This window comes from Amblyraja radiata, chromosome 16 (assembly GCF_010909765.2).
Source record: "Amblyraja radiata isolate CabotCenter1 chromosome 16, sAmbRad1.1.pri, whole genome shotgun sequence".
Lineage (NCBI taxonomy): Eukaryota > Metazoa > Chordata > Chondrichthyes > Rajiformes > Rajidae > Amblyraja > Amblyraja radiata.
In genome coordinates, this window is record NC_045971.1 from 52,116,157 (window position 1) to 52,132,439 (window position 16,283).

At 41.3% G+C, this 16,283-nt stretch overlaps 1 protein-coding gene across 1 annotated transcript in view; it reads left to right on the forward strand.

Moving 5' to 3' along the window:
• The window catches only part of LOC116982313 (beta-1,4 N-acetylgalactosaminyltransferase 2-like), a 35,545-nt gene extending 23,170 nt beyond the window's left edge, over positions 1-12,375 (forward strand). The window contains exons 7-11 of the mRNA XM_033035578.1: positions 3,324-3,410; positions 3,655-3,842; positions 8,604-8,744; positions 10,485-10,707; positions 12,009-12,375. Of these exons, the coding sequence (XP_032891469.1) occupies positions 3,324-3,410; positions 3,655-3,842; positions 8,604-8,744; positions 10,485-10,707; positions 12,009-12,223 (854 nt within the window). The 3' untranslated portion in view covers positions 12,224-12,375. The remainder of the gene's footprint in view (positions 1-3,323; positions 3,411-3,654; positions 3,843-8,603; positions 8,745-10,484; positions 10,708-12,008) is intronic.
• Positions 12,376-16,283: the final 3,908 nt, after the last annotated feature.

The following is a 16,283-nucleotide window of genomic DNA, read 5'->3' on the forward strand; positions in this document are numbered from 1 at the left end:
TAAAACCCAGAAGCGTTGAGTGCCTCAGTCTGTCACTGCAAGATGGGGAAAGCGAGAGGGTCATGTCTCTCAGTCTGAGCTGTGGATAACACTGAACACATGTCTACTAAACAAGTGTGGTTTTACTGACATTGAATGCCCTTAATGTGTTTGAAGTGAAGCACTGCAAATGGCTGTTGTTGGTGGTGGTTGGTTTGAAGTGAAGCACTGCAAATGGCTGTTGTTCGTGGTGGTAACTTGACAACTTCCTGTTTGCACTGTATATTGATTTTAGATAAAACGCTACCACTTACGGCTGTGATTTTTGGCCATCTCATTCAGTCCCCCTCCACCCATCAGATGCAGAGGATTCTTCCCATCAATGAAAATTAAAAGTGTTATTAGTGTTTAAAAAATGTTGAGAATCTCTCTCCTGTCAATCGCACCATGAAGGCCATGCCCCTTTTGGTAGGAGGTATTATACAACCCAGAAGTGTGGGTGTGGCTCAGTCTCTGAAAGATGGGGGAGGGAGAGATCACGACTCAGACAGAGCTGTGAATCAACTGAACACACTGAATGTCTACTGAATTGTGAGTGTGGTGTTTTGTGTGGTTTTATGGTGGTTTCACCCTGCTTGAAATGGTAGGAAACTGCATTTGAATGTGGTGACCTTGCACCCTGCATGAAATGGCATGAAACTGCTCTTGAATTTGCTGGCCTTGCACCCTGCTTGAAATGGTATGAAACTGAATTTCGTGGCCTTGCACCCTGCTTGAAATGGTATGAAACTGCACTTGAATTTGGTGGCCTTGTACCCTGCTTGAAGTGGTTTAAAACTGCACTTGAATTTGGTGACCTTGCACCCTGCTTGAAGTGGTAGGAAACTGCACTTGAATTCAGTGGCCTTGCACCCTGCTTGAAGTGGTAAGAAACTGCACTTGAATTTGGTGGCCTTGCACCCTGCTTGAAGTGGTAGGTAACTGCACTTGAATTCGGTGGCCTTGCACCCTGCTTGAAGTGGTATGAAACTGCACCTGAATTTGGTGGCCTTGCACCCTGCTTGAAGTGGTAGGTAACTGCACTTGAATTCAGTGGCCTTGCACCCTGCTTGAAATGGTAGGAAACTGCATTTGAATTTGATGGCCTTGCACCCTGCTTGAAATGGATTCTCAAGGAATTGCCATGAGTCAACTGCCAGCCCACCATCCGCGAGTGATCTGCCAGCGTATCAGGCTTGAGTGACTGAGCTGCCACCCCAAGAATCTATTTGGCCCACAATGTCCATACTAGCCCTCTGGAAACTAGGATCTTCATCCCACAACACCCATACTAGCGCTCCAGAAACCCCCCCCCCCCCCTACTGGCCACCAATATTGGAATATTGCGTTGGTGGACCATGGTGTGAACATGGGACCCAACGGGTCCCACTTAGTCTAGTATTTTACTGTATCTTTCTGCTATTGCAAAGACAGATGGTGAGGTAAACATACAGTAAAACACAAAGTGCTGGAGGAACTCAGCGGGGAAGGCAGCATCTGGGAAGGGAATGGAGAGGAGATACTTCGAGTCTGGACCCTTCTTCAGACAGAAGAAGGGACACACGCCTAAATGTTGCTTGTCATCAATCTGAAGTAGGGCCCCAACCTGAAACGTTGTCTGTTCATTCCCTCCATAGATGCTGCCTGATCTGCTGAGTTGCTCCCCCGCACTTTGCTAGAGATTGCAGCATTTGCATCTCTAACATTAATGTAGAATGTATGTATCAAGCCTTCTGTTTTATTCCTAAATCTTATATTTCCTTCCTTTCTGTACCTGATTTTGCAGTAAATTGGATAATCACACGTTGTTCTATAATCACTAAGATTAAAGAATGGGCATTGAGATGCCCAATTTCTCTTTTTAGAGTGATATCATATTCCTCTACAACATTATTTTTTTCTTGTTGACAAAAAGATGCCTCTATACAGAATAAATTAATCAGGCAAGATGGCGGCGCCTGTCGGCAGCGGCCTCTGCAGTCCGTCTGTTTTTTTTCCTTTTGTCCTGTTAAGTGGATGTCTTGGTTTTAGTTTTTATATTATTTTTAGCTGTGTATATGTGGGGGGCGGGGAACTTTTTAATCTCTTCCCTGCATGGGGCCCCGACTTTTTCCTTGTCAAGTCTCCGTTGTCGTTGGGCCTAACTTCGTGGAGCCGGCGGCCTCCAACCAGACCTGAGGCTCCAGTCGCGGAGCCTGCGGACTCACCTTCGCGGAGTTGGCCGACTTCGGAGTGCGGAGCGCTGTGGAGGCAGGCGGCTGCGACCCGACTTCGGAGCTTGGAGGCTTCGGCTGCAGGCCCTGTGGATGGTAACATCGGGAGCTCGCGGGTCCCTGCTGGGAGACCACTTTTCGGAGCTCCCGCAACGGAACGGCGGCGGAACTTACCATCACCCGCCGAGGGGGCTCTAAAAAACTTTGCCCGCCCGATTCGAGGGGGTTAAATCGACCCGGAGCAGGGCCTTACATCGCTCGGCGCGGCTTATCGGCTCGATGCAGCAGTTTGGTTGCTTGTCTGCGGGAGAGGAATGGGCACAGAGAACGGGGAAGAGATAAGACTTTGACTTCCATCACAGTGAGGAGGTGTTTGGGGATTCACTGTGATGGATGTTTGTGTGTAATTGTGTGTTTTGTTTTTTTTTTCAAATTACAATAAGTGATTCTGATTCTGAAAAACTAAGCAACATTTATCAATGAAGGTAGACACAAAATGGTGGAGTAACTCAGCAAGACAGGCAGCATCTCTGGAGTGAAGGAATGGCTGACATTTTGGGTCGAGACCCTTCTTCAGACTGACAACAATCCTTTCAATCAATAGTGCTCCCGCTTCTGTTTTGATTTTGTGACCAATCAACTTCTAATTTAATAAAGTAATAACTAAAGACTGTAAAATCAACACGTTAACAATTATACATCACTTTAAAAAAAATCTAGTTTTTAACTTTCCAGAGATGCCACCACACTACATTGGACATACCATAGCAAAAAAAGCACTACTCTTCAATAACCTTATCCATTAAAAAAAAAAAATAATTTCAACAGGGTGCAGAAAAATGTATTCTTTTGTAACTACTTCTTTGAATCTTAGGTGAATCATTTTTAAATAAATTTACTCTGATTCATTAAGGTTTATTTAAATATTTATTTAAAATAAATGTTTTTTCATTACTGTCATTATCCCATTAAATTAATGCTCTTTGCTTTGTTTTTTTTAAGCAATCAACAATTTTTATCTTTAGTAAATTTGTTGTGCAAGTACATTTAACTCACTGCCTATAATTACTAAACATTATCGTTTTGTAAAAGTTTCTTTTCAGTTTGAAGAATATACTGCTGAATTTACAATCCTCATCAGAGTGCCCCCAATGATTCGATTATTTGACCCTGGACCAGGTACCATTTTATGAAGATTTTTTTAATGTAGAATTTAGATTACATTAATCAGTAGAGAATATCTTATTGTTAAGGCAATCCATAATTTGTGTTAACAGTAGATAAAACAGATGCAATAAATTTGAATAATTGTAATTATATGGTTGAATTTCTAAATTCAATTTATTTTTGAGGCAGAAATTAATCAATTTATAGAATGGAATTTATTGCTGCAATTAATTTCATTTTTTAATCCTTATTCCAGATAATAGCATCGACTCCTTGGTGACAATAGTGACAAAGACATTCTTCAGATATCATAAGCTTCGGATTTTAATAAGCAGTATTCGAAAATTTTACCCAAAAATTATGATAATCATTGCAGATGATAGTAAAGTTACGGAAAAAATTGAAGGACCATACATCCAGCAATACATAATGCCATTTGCAAAAGTATAGTAACAATTTTTTCTTTTCTATTTAAAATACTGAAAATTTAACTTAAAAGGCGAATGTAGGTCCCAAGGAAATGGGAGAACAGTTAAACAAGTACTTTGGTTCTGCCTTCGCTAAGACACGAATAATGTACCAGAAATACTAGTGTACCAAGTATTGTCCCCCTCCCATTGGTATGGAACGTTTGCATTTTTCAGCTTGAAATTGTGCAATATGGTACATACTGTAGCGAGTCTTTTAACTTATACTTGAATGCAATATATATGCTTTAAATTGGATTGGAACGTTTTTGAAAGGGGGGAGCTATGCGAGCACTGATCACTGGCCTTGGGGGTACCCGGTGAGGGAGTGGAACAACTGAGTGGAGAGAGGGTGTGGAAGAAGGGTGTCCCCCCTCCCAGGGTAGGAACTTTTTGAAATTTGATGTATTTAAATCATGTTTTAGTGCACTGTAGAAGTATGAATTCAATGTTTTTTGTATGAAGTATTTTTAAGAGGTAACTTTTTAAGGGGTAACATTATCCACACAAAGGGTGATGGGTGTATGGAACAAGCTGCCAGAGGAAGTTGTTGAGGCAGGGACCATCCAAACATTTTAGAAAAAGTTAGACTGATACATGGATAGGTCAGGTTTGGAGGTATGGACCAAAAGCAGGTAGCGTAGCTGGGACATGTTGGCGGGTGTGGGCAAGTTGCGCCGAAGGGCCTGTTTTCACACTGTATCACTCTATGACTACATTATACCTCCACCATGCATGAATGCTTCAAAATCAAGTGATTGAGTTTTATTGCCATATACTCAAGCATAGAAATTAGGTGCAGGAATAGGCCATCGGCCCTTCGAGCCAGCACTGCCATTCAATATGATCATGGCTATTCATCTAAAATCAGTACCTCTTTCCTGTTTTTTCCCCCATATCCATTGATGCCGTTAGCCCCAAGAACTAAATGAAAACTCTCTTGAAAACATCCAGTGAATTGGCCTGCACTGCATTCTGTGGCAGAGAATTCCACAGATTCACAACTCTCTGCGTGAAGAAAGTTTGTTCTCATCTCAATCTTTATTCTTAAACTGTGACCCATGGTTCTGAACGCCCCCAACATCGGGAACATTTTTCCTGCAGTTACATTAAGTGAAAATCTAGCAGGCAAGCAGGATGCTTTCTCCAACCATCCCCATTTGAAGTCCACTATCTTCCACCGTTTCTACCCAGTGCTTGGTACTTACTTCCAGCAGCCACTGGTTGTCCTCCAGGATGCACCGAGCCGCAGCCTGATCCATGCCGGTCACCTGGGCGAATTCGGCAGAAACTCTCTCTCTCTCCCCCCTCTCTTCCGCTCTCTCTCCTCTCAACCCCCTCTCTTTCCCCCTCTATCTCTCCCCTCCCCCTCTCTTTCCCCTCTCTCTCTCCTCTCCCCCTCTCTCTCTCCCCTTCCCTCTCCCCCTCCCAATCTCTCCCCTTCCCTCTGTTCCTCTCTCTCCCCCCTCTCCTCTCCCTCCCACCTCTCTCCCCCTCTCTCGTCCCCTCTCCTCTCTTTCCCCTCTCTCTCCCCTCTAACTCTCTCTCCCCCTCTTTCTTCTCCCTCTCCCCCCTTCTCTCTCTCCCCTCTCCCCCCTCTCTCTCCTTCTCTATCTCCCTCTCCATCTCCACGCACTCTCACCTCTCTCTCTTCCCCCTCTCTCTCTCTCTCCTCTGTCTTTATCTCCTCTTTCTCTTTGCCCCCCCCATCTCTCTTTCCCCCTCTCCCTCTTCCTCTCTTTTACCACCCCTCTCTCCTACCCTCTCCACCCCCTCTCTCTTCCCTTTCTTCCCTCACCCCTCTCTCTCTTCCCCCCCTCACTCTCCCCCCTCTCTCTCTCCATTCACGCCCCCTCTGTCTCCCCTCTCTCTCCTCTCACCCCCTCTCTCTCTCCCCGTCTCCTTCCCCTCTCTCTCTCTATCTCCACCTCCCTTTGAGAATCTGTCCCTTCGGCACAGAGACTCTCGCGGCAGCGGCACAATGCTTCCGCCGCCTTCGACGGCCCGGGACTTGCACTGTCCGGAGTGCTCCGTGGCCAGAGCTGCAGCGAGCGACTCGTCAGCCCCAGCAAACACTCTCCAGTCCCGGCTCCCCGCATCTGTTCCCGTCGCTGGTTCTGCTCCCATCCCTCCCTCAGCCCCGGCTCTCCAACACCCGCGGCCCATGCAGTTTATCCGAGTTTTTAAATTTTCGTTGATCACAGAATTTCTCACCACAGAGCATGAGAAATTTCTGATCAGCGTGAGGGCGTGAGAGTTTGCTTGAGGGCGTGATTCTCACGTTCAAAGCGCGAGAGTTGGCAGCCCTGTTACATCGGTAGTGGGGAAGTTGCTTGAGTTGATTGTTAAAGATGTTATAGCAGCGCATTTGGAAAGCAGTGACAGGATCAGTCAAAGTCAGCGGATTTATGAAGGGGAAATCATGCTTGACTAATCTTCTGGAATTTTTTGTGGATGTAATAAGAATGGATAAGAGAGTGCCAGTGGATATGGTGTAATGGGACTTTCAAAAAGCCTAAGACAAGGCCCCACACAAGAGATTAGTGTGCAACATTAGAGCATATGGCATTGGTGGTAGGGTATTGACATGGATAGAGAACAGGGTGGCAGACAGGAAGCAAAGAGTAGGAGCTAACAGGTTCTTTTCAGAATGGCTGGCAGTGACTAGTGAGGTGCCGCATGGCTCAGCGGTGGGACCCCAGTCATTTACAATATATATTAACGGTTTAGATGAGGGAATTAATTATGACGTCTCCAAGTCTGCAGATGAAACAAAACTGAGTGGCAGTGTGAGCTGTGATGAGGATGCAGGGTGCTATGCTATGAGGCTGCAGGGTGACTTGGAAAGGTTGGGTTAGTGAGCCAATGCATGGCAGATGCAGTATAATGTGGATAAATGTGAGGTTATCCATTTTGATGGCAATAACAGGAAGGCAGATTATTATCAGAATGGTGTCAGATTAGGAAATGGGGAGGTGATGGTACGAATGGCCCAATGGCCGCCTCCTGCACCTATTTTTCTACATATTACAAACTTAAAGCACATGGCATTGGGGGTTCAGTATTGATGTGGATAGAGAATTGGCTGGCAAACAGGAAGCAAAGAGTAGGAGTAAACGGGTCCTTTTCACAATGGCGGGCAGTGACTAGTGGGGTACCGCAAGGCTCAGTGCTGAAACCCCAGCTATTTACAATATATATTAATGATCTGGATGAGGGAATTGAAGGCAATATCTCCAAGTTTGCGGATGACACTAAGCTGGGGGGCAGTGTTAGCTGTGAGGAGGATGCTAGGAGACTGCAAGGTGACTTGGATAGGCTGGGTAAGTGGGCAAATGTTTGGCAGATGCAGTATAATGTGGATAAATGTGAGGTTATCCATTTTGGTGGCAAAAACAGGAAAGCAGACTATTATCTAAATGGTGGCCGACTAGGAAAAGGGGAGATGCAGCGAGACCTGGGTGTCATGGTACACCAGTCATTGAAAGTGGGCAGGTACACAAAATTGCTGGGGAAACTCAGCGGGTGCAGCAGCATCTATGGAGCGAAGGAAATAGGCGACGTTTCGGGCCGAAACCCTTCTTCAGACGTGGGCATGCAGGTGCAGCAGGCAGTGAAGAAAGCGAACGGTATGTTAGCTTTCATAGCAAAAGGATTTGAGTATAGGAGCAGGGAGGTTCTACTGCAGTTGTACAGGGTCTTGGTGAGACCACACCTGGAGTATTGCGTACAGTTTTGGTCTCCAAATCTGAGGAAGGACATTATTGCCATAGAGGGAGTGCAGAGAAGGTTCACCAGACTGATTTCTGGGATGTCAGGACTGTCTTATGAAGAAAGACTGGATAGACTTGGTTTATACTCTCTAGAATTTAGGAGATTGAGAGGGGATCTTATAGAAACGTACAAAATTCTTAAGGGGTTGGACAGGCTAGATGCAGGAAGATTGCTCCCGATGTTGGGGAAGTCCAGGACAAGGGGTCACAGCTTAAGGATAAGGGGGAAATCCTTTAAAACCGAGATGAGAATAACTTTTTTTCACACAGAGTGGTGAACCTCTGGAACTCTCTGCCACAGAGGGTAGTCAAGGCCAGTTCATTGGCTATATTTAAGAGGGAGTTAGATGTGGCCCTTGTGGCTAAGGGGATCAGAGGGTATGGAGAGAAGGCAGGTACGGGATACTGAGTTGGATGATCAGCCATGATCATATTGAATGGCGGTGCAGGCTCGAAGGGCCGAATGTCCTACTCCTGCACCTAATTTCTATGTTTCTATGTTTCTATATTCTGACCCATATAATTATTTCTAGTTTACATTGGCCAACAATAGTATTCACATTCTAATCGAGGGATGGTTGTTTTTTTTTAACATATTCTTGGTTATAATATGATTGGTGATAATAAAATGACTTCCCTTCCCAATCACCATTAAAATTGTCCTTTTCAGATTACAGTTTCCATTTTTGTTACATACTGTATAAGAACAATTGAGGGATAAGTCTTTCAGAAATATCAAAACATCCTTTGCTAATTTTAACAAAAACAGAGGATAAATCAATTAGCAGAAAACACTCAAAGATAATAAAAAAAACAATTAAACACTATAATTACTGTTCAATAAAATCATTAATATGATTTCAAATAGAATACTCCCATTTGCTTAATAATAACTTTGGTCAGAGAAATATAATTATGAACGTTTAGTTACCGGTATCTGTTTTTTCCTCCATTCCCATACACAGGGATGGTTTGCTGGAAGAAATTTAGCAGTATCTCAGGTTACAACTAAATACCTTCTTTGGGTGGATGAGGACTTTGAATTTACACAAGAAACAAAACTGGAAAAACTGGTAGAAGTATTGGAGAAGACAAACTTGGATTTGGTAAGGGCCCACTTTTTCCAACAGTGTGGGAAAGGGGAAGAAGTGAGAAACTATTTTTTGTTACCATGTTAACCATATAACAATTACAGCACGGAAACAGGCCATCTCGGCCCTACAAGTCCGTGCCGAACAACTTTTTCCCCTTAGTCCCACCTGCCTGCACTCATACCATAACCCTCCATTCCCTTCTCATCCATATGCCTATCCAATTTATTTTTAAATGATACCAACGAACCTCTTCCCTCTCTAGTTCTCTAAACTACCTCAGGGTGGCATGGTGCCAGAGACCTGGGTTCGATCCTGACTACGGTTTCTGTCTGTACGGAGTTTGTACATTCACCACCTGACCCAAATCCGCTTGTGGGTTTCCTCCCACACTCCAAAGATGTACCGGTTAATTTACTTCGGTAAAATTTGTAAATGATCCCGAGTGGGTAGGATAGTGCAAGCGTATTGGGGATCGCTGGTCAGCGTTGACTCGGTGGGCTGGAGGGCCTGTTTCCGTGCTGTATCTCTAAACTTTCTACATTGAGGAGCAATGCCAGCATGTCAGAAACCACTTAAATCAGTGTGTTGCCGCTGTGAAGACCAAATAAAAATTAACAACGAGTGTGTACAGCATACCTTAATAAGTTGTGACATTAAGTCACTAATAGAATAATGCATTCTATTGAACTCTGCAATGTTTGCCAAAATCTGCTATTGCTTTATTTCAACACACACAAAAAGAAATCATACAAGTTGTAGAGGATGGGTTGGTCTTTGCAGAGGGACAATTAAAACGATTTTTGGCAATATCGTCTGTACTTGTGATTGCTCATTTAAATTATGACATTGTTATAAGGAATTCCTAATAATAAATTACTATCTTGTCATAATACACAAGCAATAATTGATGTTGATTAATTGATGATTTTTCAAAATGAACAAAATAAATCAATTTGATTTATTTCTAATTTATGACCATTATTATTGCTGATCTGTGGCAAGACCATCACTCATTCAATGGTAATCTCTGCTCAGACTCATTATATCATTGGTTCAAAAACCTCTAGTCTAATGCTTCAGTGCAATGGTGACTGTGTACCACTAGTTATTTAGTTAGATAAGTTTAGTTTATCTTCACGTGTACTGAGATAGTGAAAAGCTTTTTTGTTGCGTGCTATCAGGTCAGTGGAAAGTCTATACGTGATTACAATCAAGCCATCCACAGTGCACAGGTACAGGATAAAGGGATAACATTTAATGCAAGATCCAGTTTAGTGATTGAAGATAGTCTGAGCATCTCCAATGGGGGAGCTAGTAGGTCAAGACTGCTGTTTACTGGGAATTGCCTTATTCTCATAAATCATAAAGAATTTGGCTCTAATGTGCCTAATCTCTCAATGGCAACTGCTCCACCCCAGAATTCAAGAGGATGAACCACTTTTGAACTGCTTGTATTGTACACATGCCTTTACATATAAAGAACAGACCTGTTGGCAACATTTCAGGTTCTGTCTCATCACAACCCCATACATAACTATATTAGTGCAATATTTTATTTTACTATTTCAATGTGTTTTGCTAAAATAATTTATGGTAAACTATTATATGTGATATTTTAAGGGAAATGTTGATTTATTTAAAATGGATAAGCAACTTCACTAATTATCAAATTACACAGTGTTATATCCAAGATATATTTTTTAATACATTTAAATCCAACATATCAGCCAAAATAAATCTTATTTCCCACAGGTTGGTGCCCCTGTGAATCAGCAGGTGTTCACGTTCAAGCTTTGGTACGAAGAAGGAGATGATGAAGGGGACTGTGTGTTTTCCCAGTACGGTTCTTTTCACCCCCTGGATGGATTTCCAGGCTGTGTGGTTACCAGCATTGTGGTGAACTTTTTCCTGGCCAAGACAGAAAAAGTACAGCGTGTTGGGTTTGATCCTCGATTTGCAAGAGTAGCTCATACAGGTAATTTCTATCTCTGGATGTTCACACTTGTAATTCTGACAGGACTAGCCATGTTTTAATTATCTACATGGATAGTTATTGAAAATTATTCAAATTTTCAAGAAGAATGGTGAATGAAGTAGAAGACATGTTTCATTTAATATTACCCGATCCCCACAGAACTATTGACTTTACACCAGACAAGGACAGCAGTGGTTACAGCTGGTAGAGCTGCTGCCTCACACTGCCAGAGCCCCGGGGTCAATCCTGACCTTTAAAAACAATAATTTGGGATTTTAATTATTAATTTTGTTTTCAGTAGTTTTTTGCTAAAAATAATTAATTAATATATTTTACAAATTAACAAAAGAAGACAACTTCTTTGTTTCTAACTTCTAACCATTATTTTTTTACTGATTTCTGACAAGGCCTTCCATTGGGCAGTTGATGGTACTCACTTATCTTACTCAGTGTACTACACAGGTTAAAAAAACATCTAGTTAGTAATATGTTACAGCGCAATAGTTATTGAGAGTTGCTGTAATTGTTATATGGTTATTATGAGAGCTACCAGGTGTTTAAAAGGGAACTGTCTTATTTTTATAAATCCTAAAGAGTTACTCTGATGTGCTTAAGCTCTTGTCATTGGCAACCGCCTCCACCTTAGAAATCAACTGCTATAATCATTGGATAGACAGAAAATGCTTGAGTAACTCATGAGTTTTATGCAGCGCCTTTTTTGGGATACAAAGTGGCGGTATGCACCTGTAATAGACACACGGGTCTCACGATCAGAAAGCAAGATAATGACATTCTAACTTTTAGAAGTGCCATGACACAGTATTGGCACAGACCTCCACAATGTTAAAGTCTTGGTTTTAATCGGTGACGTTGCATCCAGCAGTCAGAAATATTTAGTGTTGGTTATATGGTCTAATTTGAATGAACACATCACATTTATTTGCTATCATTAAGAGTACAGTAAGAATCACACATAGCTTTTATGCAGAATCGGATTGTAAATACTATTTGAATCAATCGGGAGAAAGCACGCACACCAAAACATGGCAAACACAAATACTGATTAGTCTCTCCAAAATGGAGGTTGTTCATGTAGATGAAATGAAAAGAAATGCCATAGGACATTGTGGCATTCTGTATTACTGTACATCCTTGTGTAAGATCAACAACCATATTAAGCATATTAGATATTCTAGGATTATAGTTTGGAATAAAGTAGAATATGAAAAGGAATTGTCTTCAAAGTCAGTTTTTTCTATTGCAATATTGATCAACAAAAATATTTTTCATGTCATTCCTAGAATTTTTCATTGATGGCATTGGAAGTTTGCTTGTAGGATATTGCACAAATGTCAAAGTTGGCCATCAGAAGAAAGGAGCAGGAGATAAAGCGCTGAATGAAGTTGAAAATAAATATGCTGCTTTTAGGCGTTTAGACAGAAACGAATTCCGATCCCGTTTGGATATGACCTATTTCAAAAATCGCCTTAAATGTTACACCCGGAACAGAGTCTGAGGGACTCAATTGTATTTGACATGTAAAGTGCTGCACCTGTTAATGTTGCTTGAACTAATGAAATTTATTTCTAAATAAGAATGAACTCTTGATAAAATAATGGACACAATTACAATTAGTTTATATGTCTCAAAATAAATGTTTTAAAATTGGTTGTGATTCTTATAGCTGAATATATTTTTTCTCCAGCTACAGATTAGATTTCATTTTAAGGTTAGAATTTAAGTACCATCAAACTTTTATTAGTTCTGTTCACTAGTTGCATACGTGGCCTGCTGAGGTCTTCCCTCACCATCACATATGCCATTACACAACAAGCATGTTACCATTGCAAGGAGTTTTTATTTAAGCTTGTGGAGTATTAATCAGAAAGTGAAACCCATGGTTCACTCCAAAAGTGAAGGTAGCTTACCCCACATGAATGTCAGAAAGATGAATCTTTGGAATTTCATCAGGCAATCTCACTCTGATTCATTGACCAAAGGAAAGTAGTTTATATTGACCTACTGTTTTCCAAATTCTTCCTACATTGCAAGCAATTGCAATTTAAATACACATGATTTTTGGCCGCCCTCTCTCTCCAAGTCTTTTGTATATACTTCACCAGTTGGTTGTCAATGCATACTCGATAATATATTCTGTATAAGTACTGTACATCATTTAAATAATATTTTTTGAGTTTCACAAACTTTAACACGACAAAATCAGCTAAGCTTTGAATCTTTCTGTCATAGGTTGTCCATTTTTAAGTTAGGATCCAGCAAAGAGCAACACAGCTGATTCCAAGTTCCTTACCTAATCAATCCCAAATCTGCTTCTATTTGCCAGTTATTCCAAAGATGGCTGAAGATGAATGTAACTCGTGAATGTTTTCTTGTATGGCGACTTTACTGAGCACAGCCTGCTCTCACAACTATTAACATGAATTACGTAAATGTCAACCAAGATAAACCCTCAGAGAATTTGATGCCAACGCAAGGGCTAACTTACAGGAAATCTAATGGGAGATCAGCAATTCCAATTTGCAACCCATTCACTGATCCAAATTCTGAAACTAGCGATCCAAGAAAAAGCTTTATGATACTATGAGTAGTTAGGACCTGGAACAGACTGCAGGGTTTGGGAGCTGTACATGGTCCTGGTAAATCTGATTGTGAATCAAATGGAAATTGGATCAGTACAAAAGAAAATTACCTGCCTTGGGGAAGATATAAGAGAATGCGCAGAGACATCAAAGATTTAAAGGGCCAAATGGTCTTCTCCTGTGCAATAATCTTGCAGTGATTCTGAAAAGTAAAACCCCTGTCCCACGGTACGAGTTCATTCCAAGAGTTCTCCCGAGTTTGCCCTGGTTCGAACTTGGAGATTTACCGTAATGGCCACTCGTCGGTACACGGGGCTCTCGTGGACATTTTTCATCATGTTGAAAAATCTTCACGAGTCTTCCCGTGCTTACCTGCCGTTAGCGATTCTTCCCGAGTACCTGCCGTTAGCGCTAAGAGATGTCCCGAGCTCCGACGTACCCGCTACGTTCATTCTCCGTGTTTACCACGAGTTTGATTTTTTTTAAACTTGGGAGAGCTCTTGGAATGAACTCGCACCGTGGGACAGGGCCATAACAAGTTTACACACCTGCATCCAATATACACTCACAAATGTGAAGAATCTTCACACAATGACCTGACCACATCTTTCATTCTTTATGGACGAAACATGTCCAGAACCAGGGGTCAAAGTTTAAGAACAAGCGATTGGCCATTTAGGTTTGAGATGAGGAAAAACGTTTTCACCCAGAGAGTTATGAATTTGTGGAATTCTCGGTCACAGAAGGCAGTGGAGGCCAATTCACTTGACAAACTTAAAAGAGAGAGATCTCTAGGACTGGCAGAATCAAGGGATATGGGGAGAAGGCAGGCACGGGTTACTGATTTTGGATGATCAGCCATGATCACAATGAATGGCGGTGCTGGCTCGAAGGGCCAAATAGTCTCCTCCTCCACCTATTTTCTATGTTTCTATGAATGGAGGCCTGGCTCAAAGGGCCAAATGGCCTACTCCTGCACCAATGTTCTATGTTGATAATCAATGATGGAATAACCAGTCTTTTTTGGGGGGTTTTGGATATTACTCCAAACATTTTGAGCTGCATTGTTATTTTATGCATGTAATTATCTTTATAATCTGTTCAATTGTATGGTTGCATAATTTGATCATATTCAATCATTGAATAAGAATGCTAAAATGTAATTTTTGCATCCTATAAAAACTTTGTAAATGCAAGCCATGGCACAGAATTAATCAAGGTGCCTTACAATATCTGCTTAAACCGTTATTTAAAGTTAGCTTTCCCTAAAAGACACTGGGATAGGGATGTGAATTATGTTTTACAAAAAATAGGGCCGGGAGATATTGTGGAAAGAAGGGATATTGTGGAAAGAATGGAGTGTGTGAGAGTTCTAGGGTAGATAGGAGATGAGAGAAAGGGACAAATGTGGTGCGGGTTAATTGAAAATTGAGAATTCAACATTCATGTTATTGGGTTGCAGAGCACCCAGGCAGAACATGAGGTGATGTTTCCCTAGTTTGCAGTTTTGTTGTTGGATGTTCACATTGAACAATTAATAAAAGTGTTACAATTGATCCAAGTTTGGCCTGTATTATCTCTCTTTGGCATTGTTGTACTGATGTAGCGATATAAAATGTTTAAATCAAGAAAATTACTCAAATATCTGCCTATACGTAAAAAAAAACCAAACAATTTTCCCAGATATTTGAAACATAACATTCTGTATATCTTTATTGTTGCCAAGTTTAACAATTAGAAATCAAAACTCTTTGGTTAGATCGGATCAAGATAATACAAATCAGAATATGATGTACAGAACAGGACTGCTAGTCAGGGAGAAAGCAGATTAAAGAACATTACACAAAAAAAATCACTGTTGATGTAAATGTTTGCAGTTGCAATTTTGATAAACGCTAGAAAGTAAAAGAAAATCCATCCACTGTCCCTCCTTGAACTATTTTGCTGATCTCCACGAGTTCTAATAATATCCTAGCATATACATGATCCTTTAATTCTGGCCCTTACTCCTTCCCAAATGTCATTGTTCTATAATTAACGGCAATGCTTTTAGTTGTTAAAATATTTTAGAATTTCCTCCACGATCCTTTCCAACATTAACTTTTCATTCTTTTAAGGCACTCTATAAAACCAATTGCTTTCAGCATTTGGTCATCGGTCCTTCAGTAACATTTTTGTTTGATAACATTGCTGTGAAGCACTGCAGGAAATTTACAATGTTAAAGGTATAAATAAAAATTGTTGTTGAGAAATGGCCCTGTCCCACTGTGCGAGTTCATTCCAAGAGCTCTCCCGAGTTTGCCCTGATTCGAACTCGGAGATTTATGATAGTGGTCGCTCGTCGGTACTTGGGGCTCTCGTGGACATTTTTCAACATGTTGACTAATCTTCACGAGTCTTCCCGAGCTTACCTGTCGTTAGCGAGTCTTCCCAAGTACCTGCCGTTAGCGTTACGAGCGCTAAGAGACGTCCCCGAGCTCCGACGTACCCGCTACGTTCATTCTCCGTGCTTACCATGAGTTAGATTTTTTTTAAACTCGGGAGAGCTCTTGGAACGAACTCGTACCGTGGGACAGGGCCATTACATTTAAATACATTGCATAGCAAGGCTGCTCAACGAATAGAAAATAGTACCTCAGATTGTAGAACTAAAGAGAACAGATATTCTAATCCTATACATAAGTTTAATTTGACAAATTTGGGAACCCAATTAAACTCACATTTGCTGCCAGCAAAGTTAATACAAATATGTTATATTATCTGATGTTACGCTCATTTAGAACACACCTAACCAAATTTCTCTCCAGAAAACCCCAACTCAAACCAGCCACTTGTCAACATACGTTGACAGAACTTGTATGTTGCATTGTGCACAACATACTCATTACAGAACTTTAATGTAAAGAACCTCTATGTTAGGGTCACCCTAATTTTGCTCACCCCAATTTTACCTTTCCAACACAGATGATTACTCCC